The following is a 21,668-nucleotide window of genomic DNA, read 5'->3' as shown; positions in this document are numbered from 1 at the left end:
GGAAACCAACTTACAGCTGAGTGAGGTTGCTTAGATCTTCTGAGTGTGGGCTGTACTTTATAAATATCTACCTATCTCTCTTTATATATAAAAACGGCTTTAGAAAAATTCTGTTAGTCTTTGGCTTAATTGTGAGTCACTAGGCCCCTCATTGTAGAGAGAGAGAGAGAGAGAGTGTGTGTGTGTGTGTGTGTGTGCGCGCGTGTGTGTGGTGGAGGGAGAACTCTGAGCACAAAGCGTGTATGTACTTGTAAAAAAGCATTTGGAATGTGTGTGTAGGAAGGGAACGTTATAGTTTTTTATGTAAGGAGAGAGTATGTGGAGGGGAAAATGTGTATGTGTGTGTGCGTGTGTGTGCATGTGTGTGTGTGGGCATGTAGTGCAGGTGGTGGGCTGAGGCACGTGAAGAATCAGCCTCTTGGAGATCCAGACAGTGGTATGAGATAGAAAATGTTGTTGATGGTGATTGTTTTCATTTTCAACCAGCATACAGGTCTTTGAGAAGCCCTTGACTTTCTCCTCCTCCTTGTCTTGTTAAAAAGGGATTAGAGTCCAATTAAGTCCTTTAATCCCAAGGTAGAGATTCATGTTTAAAAACAAGATTTACAGCTTTAAAAAAATACATCAGTGCAAGTTGAAGTTTGTCCTTTCAAGCTGCCACCTGCCCGGTTCCAAAGAGTGTTTTCAGCAGAATCCCCAACATGCAGTTGTTCTTAATTACTTTGCCTCATACCTCCAGTCCTTCATCTTTCAAAGTACCCTCCAACCTAAATAGCCACATGCTGTTAGAAGTACTTCTGTTTCTGGATTGCCACAATCGCCCCTTGGTGTATCTCTCTTCATTTGGCAATTCAGTGATTGGGCTGAATAATAATAGTATTAACAGCTAATGCTTACTGGGGGCTTAGCATGTGCCAAGCACTGGCACTGAGCACTTTCCTGTATTATCTTATTAGGTACTCCATATAAAAACACGCAGGGCTGGCTGTGTGTGTGTGTGTGTGTGTGTGTGTGTGTGTGTGTGTCCATGTGACACGTATAGTCACATGGGGCTCTGTATTGAGAAGGGCTCTTCACTCGGTTTAATGCTCTGCTGTTGATGTATCAAAATTCTTTAAAAAATTTTTTTTTAACATTTATTTATTTTTGAGAGACAGAGAGAGGCAGAGCATGAGCAGGGGAGGGGGAGAGAGAGAGAGAGATACAGAATGTGAAGCAGGCTCCAGGCTCCGAGCTGTTTGTTAGCACAGAGCCTGACGTGGGGCTCGAACTCTCGAACAGAAAGACCATGACCTGAGCTGAAGTCGGACCCTCAACCAACTGAGCCACCCAGGGGCCCCTTGAAATTCTTAGTCATTTTTGAGCAAGGGGCCTGCATTTTCACATTTCACTGGGCCCTGCAAATTATGTAGCCAGTCCTGAAAACACCCAGTAACCCACAATTTCTCTTTCCCTCTTTTCCTTCCTTTCCACATGATGCCTAAGACATTGTCAGAGGATAGAATGGAACAGTGAATCTCTAATCATGATGCCAAAACTCTCTCTAGGAAATGGGTGCTATTGTCTCCTGGGAGAGAAGTTCTTTATGGGACGGGAACTATGTCATGGCTTTCAGCATGGGAAAGCACAGTGTCTGTGAAGATCTCGCAAGTTGTTTAACTCCTCTTGGCCTCAGTTTTCTTATCTATAAAATGGGGAGAACAGTAATAGTACCTAACTCAAGAGGCTGGTTCAAGGATGACATGGAATCATGTGTCTACAGCTCTGACATATAATATACACATTAGTTGTTATTAGTGCATTATGGATGCTCAGCAGGTACTAAATATCCAATACTGTTTATGACATGACATCACCTGCCTGACTCCAAAGTGCCCTTATCCCAGGGGTTTGTTTCCTACCTGCCCCACAGAGCTGGGAGGAACATCTCCTTTTTCCATGTGCTGGGTGATCACAGAGGGGTTGCTGGAGCTGATGAGCACTGGGGTGCTGATCTCCACCATATGGCGCCCCGAGGGAGAATGGACCATCCTGTTGAGAGTGTTCAAAGCTGTTGTGATGGAGAACTGCCCGGGCCCCTTCCTCCTGGACCCAGGGCCCCTGCGGAGGGTGGACGTGGTGGTTGCTTTGCCTCGGGAGGATGAGGGTACCAGAGACAGGTTCTTTGTGCGGACCGATTGACGGCCTTTGTTCTTCTCTAGGAGGTGTCTTGCAGTGAGGTTGGGCTGAAAACACAGAAGGTCCGTGAGAGGTTAGTCTTCCTGATCTGGTGTGAGCAGCTAAGTCCTACCCAGGCTAGTCTGAAGCGAGTTCGGATGCCGCCACCTCAGCCATCACTCTTTGGTCAGCTTCCTCCTTTTATCGATATGTCCCAGCTACTTGGCTGCATCAAGAAATTTTGACAAGTCTCTTGCAAAGTAGATATTGCTCTCCTTCCTCACTGAGGTCTCCAGGGGTTAAAAATAAGTCATGATACTCTTTCCTGATCGGGAGCACTCTTCCTTTACCCATTTCTCCCAGGCACACCCTCCCCTTTTCCTCCTTCAGCCACTCCTGAATGCCACTGCGTGGGCTGCAGCTTCTATACTTTTCCACCATGGCACTTGACACAACACACTGCAATCTTTTCCTTCCCCCACTGGACTGTTAGCTACCTGATGGCAGCGAGCTCATACATGTTCGTCTCGGCCCTGTCCCACAGCGGATGCTCAGTGAGTGCTTGTGGAATCACACATGGATGGACTTGGTCAAGTTTTCTCATCTTATAAGCATTTGAACCATAATGTAAATGTATTTGGGACTTTGAATCTTTATGCTACTTTTACTACTTTCTTTAAACACTTTTAACTCCTCACATTTCTCTCTTGTTCCATGACTCTTAGTCTCTAATATGCTGGTGTATGGAGAAAGAAAAGAAAAGAGAAGAAAAAACATAAGTGCAAGCCCTGATTTGTAGAGTTTCCCAATTTCTATGGTGCAAATACCTACCAATGGTTTAACAACTAGCTAGCAAAATTTCTGAAAATATAAAAACCAGCTCTGACAATCTAGTACCAGCTAGGTCTAGCACAGCCACCAGCTGTGTTATATTTTGGGTTCAATTCCTTTGGAAGGCTGGAATACATGGACAGAGTTGTCCTCCAAAGCCATGTGTCTCATTCCACTTTACAGATTCAACTATAAAGATAAAAGGGAATTTGCCCATTTAAGAAGGTTTTAATGACAATATGCAGATGATTAACATAGCCAAGATAGAAAATTTTATTTTATTTTTAAATGTTTATTCATTTTTGAGAGAGAGGGAAAGAGAAGGGGAGGGGAGGGGCAGAGAGAAAGGGACAGAGGATCCAAAGTGGGCTGTGTGCTGACAGCAGCCGGCCCCATGTGGGCTTAAACTCACAAACCATGAGATCATGACCTGAGCCTAAGTCAGATGTTCAACTGATTGAGCCACCCCAGGCGTCCCCCAAGATAGAAAGTTTTTAAAGAAGATACAATTTCTACCTCACAAAGCTTGTAATACTGTGAAAAAGAATCATTGAGTAGGGGAAGGGGCATTACTATGTCCAGTTTATTTTATTTATTTAAAAAACTTTTAAAAATATTTATTTATTTTTGAAGGAGAGAGAGACAGAGCGTGAGTGGGGGAGGGGCAGAGAGAGAAATAGAGACACAGAATCTGAAGCAGGCTCCAGGCTCCGAGCTGCCCGTACAGAGCCCACTCAGAGGCTGATGGGGGGCTCGAATTTACAAGCTGTGAGATCATGATCTGAGCTGAAGTTGGACACTTAACTTAATGAGCCACCCAGGTGCCCCTATTATGTCCATCTTATGTATGTATGTATGTATGTATGTATGTTTATCTTTGAGAGAGAGAGACAGAGAGACAGAGCACAAGCTGGGGAGGGGCAGAGATAGAGGAAGACACAGAATCTGAGTCAGGCTCCAGGCTCTGAGCTATCAGCACAGAGCCCAACGCAGAGCTTGAACTCACAGACCATGAAATCATGAGCATGGCTGAAGTCAGATGCTTAACTGACTGAGCCACCCAGGTGCCCCTATTATGCCCACTTTAAAGATAAAAGGGCTGTGGCCCGAAGGGGTGACTTATAAATGGCACAGCCAGCAAACAGACAACCAAACAAGAAAATATCAGACAGAAGTAAGTGCTTTGACGTGATAAAGACGGGTTGGGGGAGGTGCCTACTTTAGATGGGGGGGTGGGGTGGGTCAAGGAAGTCCCCCTGAGAAGGTGGCATTTAACCGAGACACAGATGACAAGAAGGAACTAGCTGTGTAAAGATGGGGGTAAGAACATGCCAGGCAGAGGGATTATAATCAAGTAAAAAGATCCTAAGGAGGGGGAAAAACAGTCTGAGAAAAAAGCAAGAAACAGAAGCTGGAATGGAGTGAGGAGCAGGTGGTAAAGAGACCACAGAGACAGGCAGGGGCAGGGTCACAAAGGTCCTGGGAGGCTCAAGTTTATTCTAAGTGTAAAGGAAGCCTTTGGCAGGATTAGGTAGAGGAGTGACACAATCTGATTTCTGCTTTTAAAAGCTCATGCTTTGCTTTGGCAGTTTCTTACAAAGCTAAACCCACACTTGGCATCTGACCCAGCCATCTCACTCCTAGGTAATTACTGAAGAGACAGGAAAACTTATGCCTGCTCAAAAATCGGTATGCAAATGTTTATGGCAGCTTCACTCGTAGCTGCCGACAACTAGAAACAACGCATTGTCTTTCACCTGGTGCACGGACAAACAGACTCTGGCACATCCATGCAGTGGAATGCGGCTTAGCAATTAAAAGGGAAGAGCTGCTGATATACCTAACTACATGGATGAATCTCCAATGCTTTGTGATAAGTGAAAGACGCCAGACTCCAAGGCTACATTTTGCAGGATTCCATTGCTATGACATTCAGGAAAAGGAAAACTATAGGAGCAGAAACCAGATCAGTGATTGCCTGCTATTGGGAGTCAGGAAGGGGCTGACTACAAAGAGTCAGCATGTTGTTGCACCTTTTGGGGATGTTGGAACTATTCTAGATCTTTTTTTTTAATGTTTATTTATTTTTGAGAGAGGTGGGGTGCAGAGAGAGACAGGGAGACAGAGAGGATCGGAAGCAGGTTCCGCACTGACAGCAGACAGCCCAATTCGGGGCTCAACTCATGAACTGTGTGAGACCATGACCTGAGCTGAAGTTGGACGCTTAACCGACTGAACCACTCAGGCACCCTGGAACTATTCTATATCTTGATGGTCATGTGGGTATACTGGATGCATTTACCAAAATGTATAGAAGTGGACCCAAAAAGAGTAAATTTTGCCATATGCAAATAAAAACAAATACATAAAAGTTTAGACTTTTCTGTATTTGTTTTTATTTTTTTTTTGTTCAGAAGTACCAGCGTAGAAGTAGGGAGACTACCTAGGAAGTTACAGAAGTTGTGTCGGCAAGCTCTGATGGCAGTGTGGGCTCGGGACAATGTCTACATTCCCCAGAGCACCTATCCCTCCATTGTTGATTTAGTAAGAGGGCAACATATACTCTTTGAGTTGAATGAGTAAAGTTCTTTATGGTCATTCACAGCTAGAATGAAATCAATTAATTTTTTTCTCCCGCTTCCTAATTGTTCTTTTTCCCCTGGTGAGCAACACCTTCAGTGTTTTCATCAGCAACACTGACAAAAGGCTTTGTGTGACTCTTGGTCTGCCTGTGTTCTGCCAACGTGATTAATAGCGCGGTTGGGGAAAGACTGCACATCTCTTAAATTTGTACCCACTCATTTGAAACAATATCCTTGAGGTTCATTGGGCTGAGCAAGGTTCACATAACCCAGGCAGGCCTCACTGGAGAAGTCCTGACAAGAATGGGTATAAGCTCAGCATTTGTTTTACCACCTTTTTATTCAGGTGTAATTCAATAAATCAAGTGATGCATTAACAAGAAAAATCCTGTTTATGCAGAAAAGAAAAAAAAAACCAACCCATGCCACTCTTACCAGAAAGCCTTCCTTTTTTTTCAGTTGCTTTGCATGGCACTGATAATTCAAAACTTGTTTAAAGAGTTCTTAGCAAGTGCTAGTCTTAATGAAATGACTGGAGTCAAAATTTAAGTACTGCTTTAAAAAGCTCAATTTAGATTTCAAGTAATTTTTGAAAATCAGGTTTCCAGATTAGAGCAACCACTTGATTATCTTTTTCCCCTCCTAGCAATTAGGAGAACAAACGAAGCAATGGCTAGTTTGATGATAATCTTGAGGGTTCTCGTAATCACTAATTTTAGAGGTGAAGGGGTGGGAAGAGTGTCCAAATGAATAATCATTAAATGTAGAAGTTTTCGAAAAAAGAGTACCAAAAATGGGTAATAAAATCAATGGTGCTTTTTTCCCCCCAGAGCTATGGAGAAGCTTCTTGAAATTATGCAGGGGACCACGCAAGCTCTAAAATGCAAAAATGTAAGCACCTCCTATGTATCCAATTTGGTATTGATTGTAGCTGATGTCTGTCCTTGGAAATTTAACCACCGTCTCCCCATCTCTGTAATTGTCCCTCTTTGGTAGCGGCTCCACCACTAACCTAGGCACATAAAGCAGAAAGTGGGGCATGCATTCTTGACCACTCCCTCTCCCCTGTTCCTCACTTTTGTCAACCTCCAAGCCCTGTGGATCTACCTCCTAAATGGTGTTTGAATCTGTCTAATTGTTTCCAATTTCCCGGCCCAAGCCACAGTCATTTTCCAATGGAGCCATGGGCCAGCCTCCTAACTGGTCTTCCTGCTTTTTCCTCTCTCCTCCTCAAATTATTCTTCTTACTATAGCCGGAAGAGCAGACTTTAAGAAATCCAAGTCTGGGGGCACCTGGGTGGCTCAGTGGGTTAAGCATCTGACTTTGGCTCAGGTCATGGTCTGGAGGTCTGTGAGTTCGAGCCCCGTGTCGGGCTGTGTGCTGACAGCTCAGAGCCTGGAGCCTGCTTCGGATTCTGTGTCTCCCTCTCTCTCTGCCTGTCCCCCAGTCTTTCTCTCAAAAATAAATATACAACAACAACAAAAAGAAACCCAGGTCTGATGGAGTTACTGTGTCCCTTAGAATCTTCCAGTGGTGTCTACTGACTTCTGGATCAAGCCCAAACTTCTTACCATGTGGCACAGACCACCATACTTATCAGATGTTCCTCGTGCTCCCCTGTACTTCTCAGCTGCCTTGAAGACAGGAGGGGCTAGGGGACTGGTTCAGTCCCACGGGCCATGAGTGGAGTGACAAGTGTCAGTTTTGAGCTGAGGCATTTGCTGATGCACAACTCAATCCTCCTTACTCCTCCCCTGCTATGAAGACTGGGGAAGTCTATGTGCTCCAGATGGCAACTACAAGGTGGCCCAGCCTCAGTGTGGGTTTCTAGAGTGACTATGTGAGCACAGCTTCTCACTGTTCTGTGCCAAACATGTAATGTGGGTGAGAAGTAAGTTTTTCCTTGCTAAGTCACTGGCAGTTTGGGGCTATTTATTACCATAGCATAACCTAGTTCATCCTGACGAATACAGGATGATTTATAAAGCCCTCAGTGACCTGTCTCCCACTCACTTCCCTGGCGTGTCAGGTTACTGTCTTACTTTCTAAGCTCCAGCTCTGGTATTCTTTCGGTCCTGTGGATACACTACACTTCCTCAACCTGTCAGACTTTGGTATATGTTACCTCCACTCCCTAAAACACTCTTCTCTCCGTGCTTACCTACATAACTCCTATCCATCTGGGTGATCTTGGCATACAAGGTATTCACTGACCTCTTTCCCAGGTCAGTTGTACATCATTCCCTCCTCCCCCCCATTTATTTCCCTCCCTTTGATTCTTTGCATCATTCATCACACTTAAAAATTACTTGATTAATGTCTGAGTTTATAGTCCCTGCAAGTAGGAACCCATTATCTCTTTGTATCTTTAGAACTTAGCATAGGACCTGACTTAGCAGGTACTCAGTGAAACATTAGTTGAATGATTGAATATATGTGTACAGGACAGGGTCACACTGAATGGTTTGTTTTCTTTTCTTTTTTTTTTTTTAATATATGAAATTTATTGTCAAATTGGTTTCCATACAACACCCAGTGCTCATCCCAAAAGGTGCCCTCCTCAATACCCATCACCCACCCTCCCCTCCCTCCCACCCCCCATCAACCCTCAGTTTTTCAGTTTTTAAGAGTCTCTTATGCTTTGGCTCTCTCCCACTCTAACCTCTTTTTTTTTTTCCTTCCCCTCCCCCATGGGTTCCTGTTAAGTTTCTCAGGATCCACATAAGAGTGAAACCATATGGTATCTGTCTTTCTCTGTATGGCTTACTTCACTTAGCATAACACCCTCCAGTTCCATCCACGTTGCTATAAAAGATTTCATTCTTTCTCATTGCCACATAGTACTCCATTATGTATATAAACCACAATTTCTTTATCCTGAATGGTTTGTTTTCTAATTTTTTTCTCTTCATTCACTTTTTAAGCTTTTTTTTTTTTTTTTTTTTTTTTTTTTTACAGAGAGCCTTTCTGTGTCAGGCTAGCCTGTGAGGAATAAGCAATACACCCCTCAGGTGTTTGGAGAAGAAAGAGACAACTGAGTGTTCAACTAGTGGTCAGAAATTTTATGGAGAAAGCAGGTTTCTAGTTGAGCCTTGTAAAATGAGTGAAATTTGAACAGGTAGAGAGAATTGGGTGTGTGTACCTGAAAGGGGCCTCAGCAAGATAAAAGGACTGGTAATGAGGATACTGTTGACTAGAGATGATAAGACGACTAGACTCTGTGGACCCTTCCTCTATCCTTCCTTTCTATTTTTCATCCCTTTAGCATCAAGTTAGAAGAGCTATAGACAGCCTTGAAAGCTTAGAATCTGCTTTGGCTCTTATGAATGAAAGAACTGGCCCTTTTTCTCCAACTCTGCCCCATTCTATTTTCACCCTGCCTTCCTAGAGGGTGGAAAACATGCCTTTTCCTTCTTTCATAGCTCCCCAGTGCTCACTTTTAATGCTTTATGCCTGGTAAGCATCCAATTAATGCAGTTAAACAATGAAGCCTCTCTTAAATTTGTAATGACCTGCCTCAAGCTAGGGTGAGGCTCAAGGCTAGAGAGGTTGGGAACTCCAGGTTATAGTATTATACTTGAGAAATAGGCAGATAGGGTCTAGTATGTGCTCTTCTTTTTTAAGGGAGCTTAAAAAACCTCCAGAAGTAATATATGCTTATTTCAGAAGATTTACAAAATACAGGGCAGCAGAAGAAAAAGAAAATTATCTAGAATCTCACTATCTGGTGATCACCACTGTTAACAGTTTTGTACATATCGTTCCACCCCCTGTCCATTTATATACACACGTATTTATGAAGCTAGTTTAATATAGCTCCATTTGTTAATTGTGGCAAAAAACATGTAACAGAAAATTTACCATAACAGCCATTGTAAAGTGTACAATTCAGCAGTGTTGAGTATGTTCATATTGTTGTGAAACAGATCTCTAGGACTTCTTCACTTTCTAAATCTGAAACTCTATGCCCATTAAACTTTACTTAATAACACATTATAAACGTCTTTTCATAATATACCAAATACTCAAAAATACTGAATTTTCTTTAACATTATGTTTAATGGGTATATATATTTTTTCCTCACCGTAATTTAAAAAAACGAAATCCTTATTGTCGGATGTTTAGATTACTTCTGGCTTTTCACCATTACACACAACGCCATGGTGAACACATATATCTTTGTGTACTTGTTTGAATATTTCTTTACAATAAACTGTCAGATTGATGCAACTGCTGAATCAGAGGAGATGTAGGTTTTTAGTGTTATTGACATGGGTTTCTTTGAGTTTGGGTATGAGACACTGCACTATTTACACTCCCATCAGAATAAAAAGGTCCATTTCACCACACACTTGCCAGAACTGAATGTTATCTTCTGGAATCTTTTCCTTGGAGACTTTAGTTACTTCTGAAATAAACCTCATATCAAAAAGGAATTTCTCTCAGGCATCCCGGTGGCACATATATACTTCTGAGTGGGCGTGAATCAGATGTAGACTTGATACTCACGTACCTCTACAAACAAGATTGGGAAGATGCCGACTTTATCTCCTAACTTGCCTTCTGCCCAGTTCTCATCCACTCGGCTGATCACGGTGATGATATCGTCCTGAAAGAGAGAAAGTCTCATGGTCAGCATTTGCTCTCAGTTTTCAGGTGGTGAAAGCTTTTAGTGGAGAGCAGTTTGGAATCCCAGATGGTGTAAGGTACAAGAAACGTAACTCTTTCATAATTTATTTGTAAAATCTTCTTCCATAAAGGGCATAAGTATTGGGCCACCAAGACCACAGGAGGAGTAGAAATAATTTGGAGGACCAGTGGAATCCAATAGAAAATTTGGAAATGTTTCTAATTTTCAATCACCAGCAGATTCTGAGCTTTCATTTATATTAATCAGATGGAGAAATCAATATGGGAGCCACAGGGAGACAGATCTTTAGCTTAGCAAAATCAAGAACAAATTTCATTCTAATTTTGAAGAATTTTCAGAACCTATTCAATTTTTAATGTATAAAATGTGAGGTGGCTTTTTATTCAAAATTTTCCTATTATAAAAGGTTATGGGGTACCTGGGTGGTTCAGTTGGTTAAGCATCCAACTCTTGATTTTGACTCAGGTCACAACCTCACAGTTTGCGGGATCGAGCCCTGCATTGGGCTCTGTGCTGATAGCACAGATGCTGCTTGGGATTCTCTCTCTCCTTCTCTCTCTGTCCCTCCCCTCTCCGAGATAAATAAATAAACATTTAAAAAAGGTTATATGAAGATTTGTAGAAACATTTGAAAATATAGTATGCGAAACAAAGAATTCTACCACAGTATATACACACTCATTGTTAACATCCTGATTAGCACATTTCCCAGCCGGAGTCTTCTCTCTGAGGATAAAACATACCCAAGTGTACATATATATATACATTGATTTTTAAAAACTTTGATGAAAACATACATACATATATACAATAAAGTTCATAAAGTTTAGAGGTAAAGCTTGATGAATGTTAACACTAACTATACCCACGAAACCCCCATCCAGATCAAGAGATATAGAACATTTCCAGCACCCACAAGGCTCCTTTGTGATCTTTCCTATTGCCTAGCAAGAAGTAAGCACTATTCTGACTCCTAGCATATACACTCATTCTGCCTTTCCTTATATTTCATACAAAAGGAGTCATGTAATACACACTTTACTCTGTATACCATATCAGGAACACCTTTCCATATCCATACATGTTCATCAATCCAAATCTGAATATCCATCCACTGATTTCTCTGGCCTTCTGATCCATGCCCCTCAGCAATTTAGATGAATCAGAATCTAAGTTCATTACTGTATTATACCTTTTCTTACCTTTCTCTGCCCCTATCACAATTTACAATTATCCATTTATAGGTTATGATTTCTTTAATGCCTGTCTACCCCCTCAGACTATAAACTCCATGTGTTCAGGGCCTGTGTCTGTTCTGTTCCTTTCTGTGTCCCTAGCACCCAATACAGTGGTTCCCATTTAGTAGTCATTCAATAAATTTCTAAATGAATGTGTGCATGCATGAATAAGTCACTGTGTGAGTAAATTGTATAATTTACTGAGATAGAAAAACACTAGGAAAAGAGCAGCTTTGGGAGGGAAGATTTTTGGTTTAATTTAGACACGCTGAGTTTAGGAAGACCATGAAATTTCCCAGTGTAGCCTAAGCCTTTCATAGCTTCCAGAATGGATCAAATCTTCTCTTCTGGTTCCTTTATCATAATTTTCCATTCCCATGTCTGTTCTTTCCACTAGTCTGTCAGCTCTCTGAAGGTAGGAACAATGATTCATCACTTTAATCCAGCAGGCAGCTTGGCACATGGATGAGCTCAATGAATGAACAAGCAGGTGGAGTAAGTGTCCCAGTTTGCAAAGTCCCACAAAGGGGCAAAAAAGGAAGATGACGCTTCCTGCCTCTGCCTTCTTCCGGCAGTGTCCCCAGGGCTCGGCGTTTAATGCCTGGCCCAAAGTAAATACTCAATAAATGTCTGTGGGATTGAACTCCCCTTCCTCTAAGTGTGATTGAAACACAGACTTTGCAGCTTGGGCTACAGAATGGCCTTCTTTAAGGGGCTCATGCTGAGGGGGCTCAGTGTTGAGTGTCGGACTCTTGATTTCGGCTCAGGTCTTGATCTCATGGGTCGTGGAATCAAGCCCCTCACTGAGCTGGCACGCTGACTGGGATTGTCTCTCTCTGTCCGTCTCCTGCGTGTGTGCGCACACTCTGTCTCCCTCTCTCTCACAAAATAAATAAATACACTTAAAAAAAGAGGACTCACTCTGAGGTGCCAAGGTAACAATGATCAGTATTTCAAAATATGGGGTACAGTGAGGTTATCGAGACTGAGGCAGTCTGCAGCAAATCTCATTTCTGGTAGTGGTGGAATAAAAATGTTTTGCAAAAGAAAAGACCTTTCCTGAGCTACTATACCAGTGACACTTCTAGTATTGATGTACTTCTCGTAAGCAGCGAAGAGTGAAAATCACCTCAACTTTGGCTTCTGTGAGAGAATTTGACTGTTTAAGGAATCATAAATACCGAATACAGAGAATTAAAGCAGTCTAGACTTTAGTAGAAGTGTTGTTACTTGCACATGTGAAGAATTACCTGATAAAAAAAAAGGCAGAAAAAAATCTTAATTAATGTGCTTGGAAAATACAACTTGTAAGAGGTTAGTTACATATAAAGGTATAATTATGTTATTGAATGTGCTTGGAATGTTTTGAATACAATGTTTAGTATAAAATAGAATGTTGTAAAGAGTAGAATTAGATGCTCAGAACTTGGTCAGCAAGAATGTCCTTAGATAAAAGGGTAAAGAGGTAAGATTTGTAGTTTTGCACAGCACACTGTCAAAATGTATTTGTAAGCTGTTGTCCACATATCTGTCTGTCCCACTACTCTGCCTATGGGCAGAGACTGGGACTTGTTCAGGCTGCATCTCCAGGGCCTGCAAAGAGGTGTTCAAGAGTGACTAGAATGAATGAATGAATGAATGAATGTGTGAATACCTATTTTTGTAATTGCAATAGAAAAGGTTTAAGGATTTGCATCAAACTCTTTAGTAGATTTCTCTGGCAACTTCCATTCAGTTTTGAATTATACACACACATACTTTACATACATATGCACACACACACACACATATATAAACATTTCTGTGTAAAATATATATGTTTTAAAAATTAGCAAGTGTTAAAAACTCCAGGTTGTGGCACAGTATCTGTGTGGTTGCTGGTGACCTCCACGGCTGCCTAGAATTGTACCTTGAGGAAGCTCAGGCAGTCCTGGCTCTCACTCTTGTCTTTGTCTCGTAGGTCAAAATTGTAGAGGGCCCGGCAGAGCGGGGGTGGCTGGGGCAGCTGCTTGATGACTTCCACGGAGCTGGCTGGGAAGATCCCACTGATTCCATTGATCTCCCCCTGGTACCAGTTCTCATCCAGCTGTCTCCGCAGAAGGATGACATCTCCCTTATTAAACCTCAGGTCACCAGGATTCTGCCCTCGGTAGTTGCATAAGGCCTTTGCTCTTGGCACCTGCAGTGGCACAGACCAGTGAAATATGTACTTAGCTTACAGACTGGAGGGACAGAAGTATGTATAGCATTATTAACTGATTACTGAGCACTCCCTATGCGCTAAGTGCTGGATGTAGATCATCTTCTTTAACCTTTGAGATAGACATTCTTATTAGTCCATATCTAAGTAGGGCACCTGAGGCACAGAGTGGGTTAGTACCTTGCCTAAGGGGACACAGCTGGGAAAAGGCAGATAGTGGGTCTGAACGCAGACTATCTGACTTTAGAGGCCCTGTTCTTAATCACTCTGCAGGGAACAGGATTTTGGCCACAACTCTGTGAACTTGAGTGAGTCAGTGACTCTTTCTGGGGCCTGAATATTGATTTTGAATTCTGGCTTGACCTCTTTCCTGTCATGTGACCATGATCAAGTCATTTAATCATTCATAAATCTATCCATTTATAAAATGGGATAATAGAATATGTGCTTTATCAGGGCAGTTGTGGGGACTACATAATATTCACAATGTATTTAGCATATTGCTTGATACATAGTGCATACTCCATAAATGGCATCTCTTATAAATTTTTTTAATTACATTTCTTTATTTTTGAGAGGCAGAGAGAGACAGAGCGTGAGTGGGGGGGGGGGGGGCAGAGAGAGGGAGACATAGAACCCGAAGCAGGCTCCAGGCTCTGATCTGTCAGCACAGAGCTCGATGCGGGGCTCAAACTCAAGAACCATGAGATCATGACCTGAGCTCAAGTCAGACTCTCAACTGACTGAGCCACCTAGGCGTCCCTAAATGGCATCTTTTATAATCATCGTCTGTAGGGAAAGGTTAATAATATCAGTTCTACCTACTCCTCAGTGTTGACGGGGAGACAACAGAGGTGAGAAGTCCCTGAAAATACAAAGTGCTGTATGAAGGGCATCTGGCTGCCTCATTTGGAGAAGCATGAGATTTTTTTTTTTTTTTACATATTTATTTTTGAAAAAGAGAGAGATAGAGTGTGAGCAGGGGAGGGGCAGAGAGAGAGGGAGACACAGAATCCCAAGCAGGCTGCAGGCTCCGAGCTGTCAGCACAGAGCCCTTTGGGGGGCTCGAACCCACGAGCCGTGAGATCATGACCTGAGCCAAAGTCAGACGCTTAACCTACTGAGCTACCCAAGTGCCCCAGAAACATGAGATTCTTGATCTCAGGGTTGTGAGTCTGAGCCCTATGTTGGGTGTGGAAATTACTAAAACCAAGCTTTAAAAAAGAGAGAGAGACAAAGTGCTATATGAGAGTGATTGCAGCATGATTTGTCCTCAGCCTTGTCTAGAAAGTGTAAACCTTGTGAGGGCTTGCATCATTAGGGAGCATTGAGACAAAGAAACATTTAGTCAGAGATCAGTCAGCACTTTAAAAAAAATCAGCTAAAGAACTGTCAACTTACTTGTCTATCCAAATAATTATTTTAGTGAAGTGCATTTTTTTCTAATTGAAACTGGTTTCTACACAGAGAAACACCTCACTCTCATCTGGCTTGGAGTCAGTTTGGCAAACTAAAGGTTCTAATAACATGTTTAATAGCCCTTCAGGGTCACCTGCATTGTATTTTACTTTGTGCTTTCCTCAGCAGTGGGGTGATGTAGTCCCCTTTCTCGGGGGGTGGTCTTGCTACTCATAAGGGGGTGTAAGCAGGCAGTGTTCCAGTTCTCCAGGAAACTTCCGAGACCGCAATGTTACTTGAAAAGGAATTTCAAGCAGTTTAGGGGTAGAGACAAGATCTGAATAGTCCCTTGCTGACGGGATGATAGAGAAGTGCTTTTCTGCTGGTCCCTGGATACAGTAAAGGGAGCCTAGGGAAAAAGAAAACCACAGGAACACAGCTCATCCTCGGGAAACTTGGGGATATGTGAGCAAAGATGCGTGGGCTAGGAGGTTTAGCACAGCGTTATGGAGATTATAAACGGAACTGGTTGAATAAATTATGATACACCCACACAGTGGAAAACCCTGCAGTCATTAAAATTGATGAGAGAATCTATATGAGAATTACTCCTGATATATACTAAATTTAATAGAAGAGGTTAAAAACAGTTATGTTTTCATTATAAATGAAAACTAGGCTTTCCTTGTAAACACATACATATATTTTTACCTTGAGAAAATGCTGGATGGCCAGACCAGCATTTTAAGAGTGATTATTTCTAAGCAGTGATATTTTTGAAAGTTAAAAAATTGTTTTTCTAAGTGCTTAGCCATGCTTTCTAACTGGTCTACAATGAAATAATTGTATTGTCTATTAAAATTGAACAGTAGAGGGGTGCCTGGCTAGCTTAGACAATAGACCATTTGGCTCTTGATCTCTGGGTTGTGAGTTTGAGCCCCATGTTGGGTATGGAGATTATGTAAAAAAGAAAATTGAAAAAAATTGGATAGTAGAAGTAAAATGAATGAAACTGGGGAATGAAAAGTAAAAGGTATGAAAGCAATTTAGGAAGAAAATAAGCCAAGCTGAGTAGGATCCACAGATTATGCAACTACCTCTTTGGAGAAGTTTCTTATCTGAGAAATAAGCAGATGGAAGCAGAATGAGAGCAGAGGATTTCTGAAGAATGATTTGAATCTGTTAGACTCCCCGGGCTGGGTATAGCAGGGAACAACAGTTGTCCCTCCATATTTTTTCTCCCAATTTTCCATTGTAAAATAAATCACATTTTGGGGGGGTACATGGCCACCTGGAACGCCGATCACATTTGCCAGCCTCTGGACAGCTCTGGACAGCTGAGTTTTCGCCAATGGGGTAAAAGTGAATTTTAGGAAGTGTCGTTACTGAGAGAGATCGATTTTCTCTTTCCTTTCCTCCACTTTGCCATGTGGAATGCAGACATGACTGCTGGAGTTCCAGCTGCCATCTTGAACAGTGAGGATGAGGGTCACACTGAAAGAGGGAAGGAAGTAGTCTGGGTTGCAGAGCTGTCACACAAGTCTTGAACTACTTTGACTTCCAGACTTTCATCTGGAAGCTAAATAAACTTCCGTCTTGCTTAATGCACTGTTAGTATGGATTTGTAAAAGAAAAGGGAGGAAGAATGAAAAAAATTAAGAAAAGAAAGAACCGAAGCCCTTTTCTTTGACTTTGCATAATCATGATAGTGTCAATAATTAACATTTATTGAGTGCTCCTTCCTACGGGCCAGGCGTTGTGCTCAGTACTCCACAATATATCTCAATATATCTTATTTAATCTCATGCCAACCTGTGATTAGACTCCCATGTATCAGAAGTTACAAAGTTGCCCAAGTTCGTGAAGGTAGGAAGTGGTGGGTTCAGGATCTGAGGTCGAGTTTATCTGTCCCGAAGAGCCCAAGCCAGTGTTTTTCAAAATGAAGTTTGTGGTTCACCTGTATCAGACTCCTGGACCACATCCCTGATCTATTTGACCAGAATCTCTTGGAGTGTGATTCGAGTAGCTACTTTGTTATCAAGCTCCCCAGCATCCAAGTTTGATGCCCTGGTCTGAGTTACATCTTATTCTGACTAAAACGGGAGCAATGGAGTTTTGATGTAGGCTTTGTAAATGGCTAAGCTGCCTTTTTTCTTTCTTTTCTGGAAGATACTCCAGTGCAAGTGGCTACATATTTTAATGATTAGTAAGCAAGTATATTAAAACTGAAATTGCACAGAGTGCTTACATCTTTTTGAAGATGTATGTACGTTGAAACCCTGAGATAGTTCTAGTTGCCTGGCCACCTTCATCTTTGTGGGAGCGAACTGTCAATCCATTCTTAACGTCTTCTTACTCTTCAACCTCCCCTGGCATTCTCAGTTCTACATTCACACTTATAGGAACTACGGACTTCCTGCTGAAAAAAGGTCGGTGGGGCGGGTAGGTGCAGACAGAAGGAATTTGAAGAAAGGAAGGAAATTAACGTTTATTGTGGTACTGGCAGGCCACAGAAATTTGTCTCACATTACCGCTTTACTGCACTCTTCATGTATTGTCATTTACATCATCTCAAAATCCTATGAAGTCGGTGGTGTCACCCCATTGTACTGATGAAGAAACAGAAGTTCTGAGACATTCAGTGTTATCGCGCAAGGTCACACAGCCAGCGTGTGGCAGCCCCAAGACTGACTTAGGCTCTTTTGACCTCAAGGCCTGGTGTTTCTATCATCCTCATGCTCTTTCATCCAGCTGAAGTCACCAAGTATGTTTTTCCATCATAAAACTCATTTGGGTCTCTGTTTTATAATCAAAATCTGAATAGAGTGTGAATGCAATTTGCTTGCTGCTGGCTGCATTAGCATGAATTATTGAACTCCAGAGCCCTCACATAAAAGTTAAGCACCTGAAGAGACTCAGCTGGTTGATTCTATCCGGTTCTCAACTGTTCTCTCAGGGGAAAATGACTCTGCGTTCCACAACAGCTATCACCCGTCACATTGTTGGTAATGGGTTTTATCACCCACAATTGTTTTCTGTCTCTACAGGTGTGGGTGGGAGGGGAATGGGGATAAAGTGGGTGTGGAGGTCTCAAAGCCAAGCCATTACCAAACCCTTTTTCCTGGTGATTTTCAGAAAGCCAGATGATCCAATGGAAGCTCGCATGTACCCCCAAAGCTTTCCTTCTCTGAGATTCAAAAGGCTCACGACTTCTATGGTCCTGTAATTTGTCTATTCATTTGTCAACGCAGTAGGGCCTGAGAGCCATGAGGGCCATGCTTTTGATGGAGGAATAATACATGGAACCAAGAAACAAGGAAACACGGAAACACGGTCATGCAGAGACATTAGTAGTAAAAGGAGGAGGGAACTTGTCCGGATGAGCACGGGGTGTTGTATGGAAGTGATGAATCACGGGAATCTACTCCCGAAGGCAAGAGCACACCATATACACTGCATGCTAGCTAACTTGATGATAAATTATATTTTAAAAAAAGTATGTTGTAGTAATGAATGTTAGTAATAAAATTATGGCAAGCATTCCTTCTTTGAGGAACCACCTGTTTGCTCTCATCTTCTGAATGGCATAGCATTCACTCTGGTCATATCACACACACAGGGCTATGTGGCCCAGGCCAGCCAGGGAACCCAAATCCCCCTAGCATAGTGCTTTGTACAGAGCAGTCATCTGCCACAAACAGGGCCAACTATAATCTTCTCAGAGGTTTGATATATAGATGCTCTCTTGAATCATGTGCCTTGAGGAGGTAAGCCTTGGAGTACTAGTGGTGATATTTCCCGACCAAAAGACACATCTTCCTGAATGAAGACACAGGAGGCAGCAGAAATAGAGATATGGATAGATAAGAGAACTAGACAGACAAGAGACTTGACAATAAAATTTGAATGCCTAGGTCCAGCTGTGCTTGAAGGATACTTAGTTAAATAAGATCAACTTACTTATCTGCAATGTTTTGTTTATTACTTAAACTACTTGGGACTTGCTTTCTGACACCTGACACTATACAAGTCCGGACTAGGACATATTAAAAACCCGGAAACAATAAGACTGCATAACAATGAAATAGCCAAATAGTAGAATCCAGAAACAGCAGGATGAGCTGCTGTGGTACTGTAATGCAGTACCACATTGTTGCCAATGAGCTCTGAGCTTATTTCCAATTTGAAAATACGGAAGGAGTCATGTGGACTGGTAACAGGGTCAGAGAAACGGAGCCCAAGTGCAACAGAATCACCACAGTAGAAAGGAAAAGGCCGAGTCGGGATGAGAACTCCATCTGCTACTATGTACTGAGCTCTTCACTGTGCACTGGTGACACTCCCCACTGGTTTAGAAAGGGTTTGGCCTGCTTCCCTCTATTCCTGGAATCAGGTGGGGCCAAAATCAACATGCGGAGCTAAGTGCTTACCTTCCTGAGCTGGTTATGAGATAGCCCATCACTGGAGAGTGGAGCCAAGAAAAACCATCCTGGCCTTTGGCTCAAGTTATTATTCACTAGGCTACGAATTCTCTGCTGAAGAGTTCAGAATGTGTGTGTAAAGCACCTCTGTATCTCTGTCTCTGAGACCTGGATACAAGCAGGTATTTGATAAATGCTTGAAGAATGAATGAATTTGTGAACTAATCAAGAAATATCCAGAAATTGTCATTCCTGGAAGAAATGGGTATGTGCCAGGTGAATCAATATGACTGATAATAACAATTTGAAAGTAGGTTTATTGGCATAAGCTGGGAAACAAAAAAAAAAAGAGAATTTGGGCCATATTTTCCAAATTGTCCTGAATTTTAATAATTTGGTCCTACACATGCTCGAAAAAGTGTTCTATACTCAAGTTCAGGAAACACTGAGTTAAACAAAGTCACATAGATTTCTTTGCTGACTGGCTTCTCAGAAGCTTTATCTGCTAATGTGATTTTGCATTTGCATCTGGACCACTCTGCCGGATTAGCAGAACAGGCCGTGGGAATGCTGGATAAGATAAATGTGATTTTACTCTACTGGTGAGAAAAGAGTCAACTGACTGTCCTGGATCTTAACTTCCTAGTTGCTGCTTAGCCAGTTGGGCCACCCTACCACCCTCCCTCACCATGATCATCCTTTTGGAGAAGATTTTGGGCATTGGAGTGTATGTTAGAAAGTGCTGGTTGGCCCTTGTGCACACGTTTTGTCTCCTCTGGTGAGAAGGGAGAACATGCCAGTGCCCAATAGGATCAAGACCATCTGCTAGTTGGGGACTTGAGATCACCAGAAGGTTCACAGTATTATGCTCTTCCTAAGTGGAAATCCCTGAATCTGGGCATTCATATTTGAGACCAGGCTTATGAGATACTCTATGTGAGTTACTTTTCTTCATAGAGAACTTTATTTCTTTAAGGGAGACACGAGGGCACAACAGAACATAGATGTTACATTCAAGTAGGATGTCTGTTTGCATTGTGGCTTTTGTTACTTTGACCAGATCACTTAGCCTTCATGATCCTTGGTTTAGATCATCCACAAATTAGGACTAATACCATACCTCTGTGTGCAGTACACAGCAAGTCTAGGTTATTCAAACCCTGCCTGTTCCAGCGAAACGTTTGGCAGCTGACGTGGGAGATAGCCTCTAAGCCCTAGGAATATCCTGCCTGTTTAAGAGAGACTTTGTATACTGGGGGCCTTGGGTCACACCAGAGAGTCTAAACTAATAATGTGATTTATGGTGGGAGCCTGGAGCCATGTGCTGGTAGAACCTTGACCTCTGGAGAAGCTGGAGACTAAAATCACCCACACAGGAGGTCGGTCATGCCTACCTGACTGGCTTCCAATAAAAACCCCAGATGTCAAGTCTTGGGTGAGTTTCCCTGGTTGTCACTACTTCACGGGTGCTGTCATGCATTGTCGCTGAGTGAAGTTAAGTGTTGTCTGTGCAACTCTTCGGGGAGAGGACAACCGAAAGTTTGTGACTGGTCCTTTCTGGACTCTGCCCTGTGTGTGTGTGTGTGTGTGTGTGTGTGTTTGATTCGGACTTTAATCTGTATTCTATCACTGCCATAAACTGTTAACTGTGACTGTAACAGCTTGCTGAATTCTGTGAGGCCTTCTAGTGAATCACTGAATCTGAGGGGGGTCTTGGGGACCTATGAACACACTTCCTCATGGGTTTGCTAGGAGGACTAATGAAATAAATCACATAGAGTACTTGTAGGATGCTTGGCAAATAGTAAGTGTTCAATAAATAAGGATTTTTCGCCCAAAGGAGGAGAGAGGAGTAATAAGCTTGCTGTTACATCTTCTGGCCTGACTTTTCCAGTCCTACTTGTCAGTCACTCAGTCTTTCAGTAAATGGATTTTTGAGGGACAACTATGCCAGGTATTGTCTAGTTGTAGAAACAAAGATTAAATTTATAAGTAAAGATATAATTACAATTTGGAGTAAGTGTTATGGAGGAAAAGAATAGGGTGATGAGAGATGGGAAAGGAACTAATGTAAGGAAGGTTCTTTTTAGTGGCCCTGTATCTCCATCTAAAAGTCCATTCTCTTCTGTGACTTTTGTCATATAGCTTTCTCTTTATGTCATCTTCCTTTAGTCCTTTGTCCCAGACC

At 42.3% G+C, this 21,668-nt stretch overlaps 1 protein-coding gene across 1 annotated transcript in view; it reads right to left on the bottom strand.

Moving 5' to 3' along the window:
* Positions 1-21,668, bottom strand: part of SH3RF2 (SH3 domain containing ring finger 2) — a 110,796-nt gene that overhangs the window by 45,644 nt on the left and 43,484 nt on the right. The window contains exons 2-4 of the mRNA XM_042938407.1: positions 13,371-13,640; positions 10,086-10,181; positions 1,902-2,225 (exon numbers count right to left, since the gene is read on the bottom strand). Coding sequence (XP_042794341.1) covers positions 1,902-2,225; positions 10,086-10,181; positions 13,371-13,640 — 690 coding nt within the window. The remainder of the gene's footprint in view (positions 1-1,901; positions 2,226-10,085; positions 10,182-13,370; positions 13,641-21,668) is intronic.

The sequence above is a fragment of the Panthera leo genome, chromosome A1, assembly GCF_018350215.1.
Source record: "Panthera leo isolate Ple1 chromosome A1, P.leo_Ple1_pat1.1, whole genome shotgun sequence".
Classification (NCBI taxonomy): domain Eukaryota; kingdom Metazoa; phylum Chordata; class Mammalia; order Carnivora; family Felidae; genus Panthera; species Panthera leo.
Note: the sequence above shows the minus strand (reverse complement) of the source record. Positions and strands in the feature narration are given on the sequence as shown.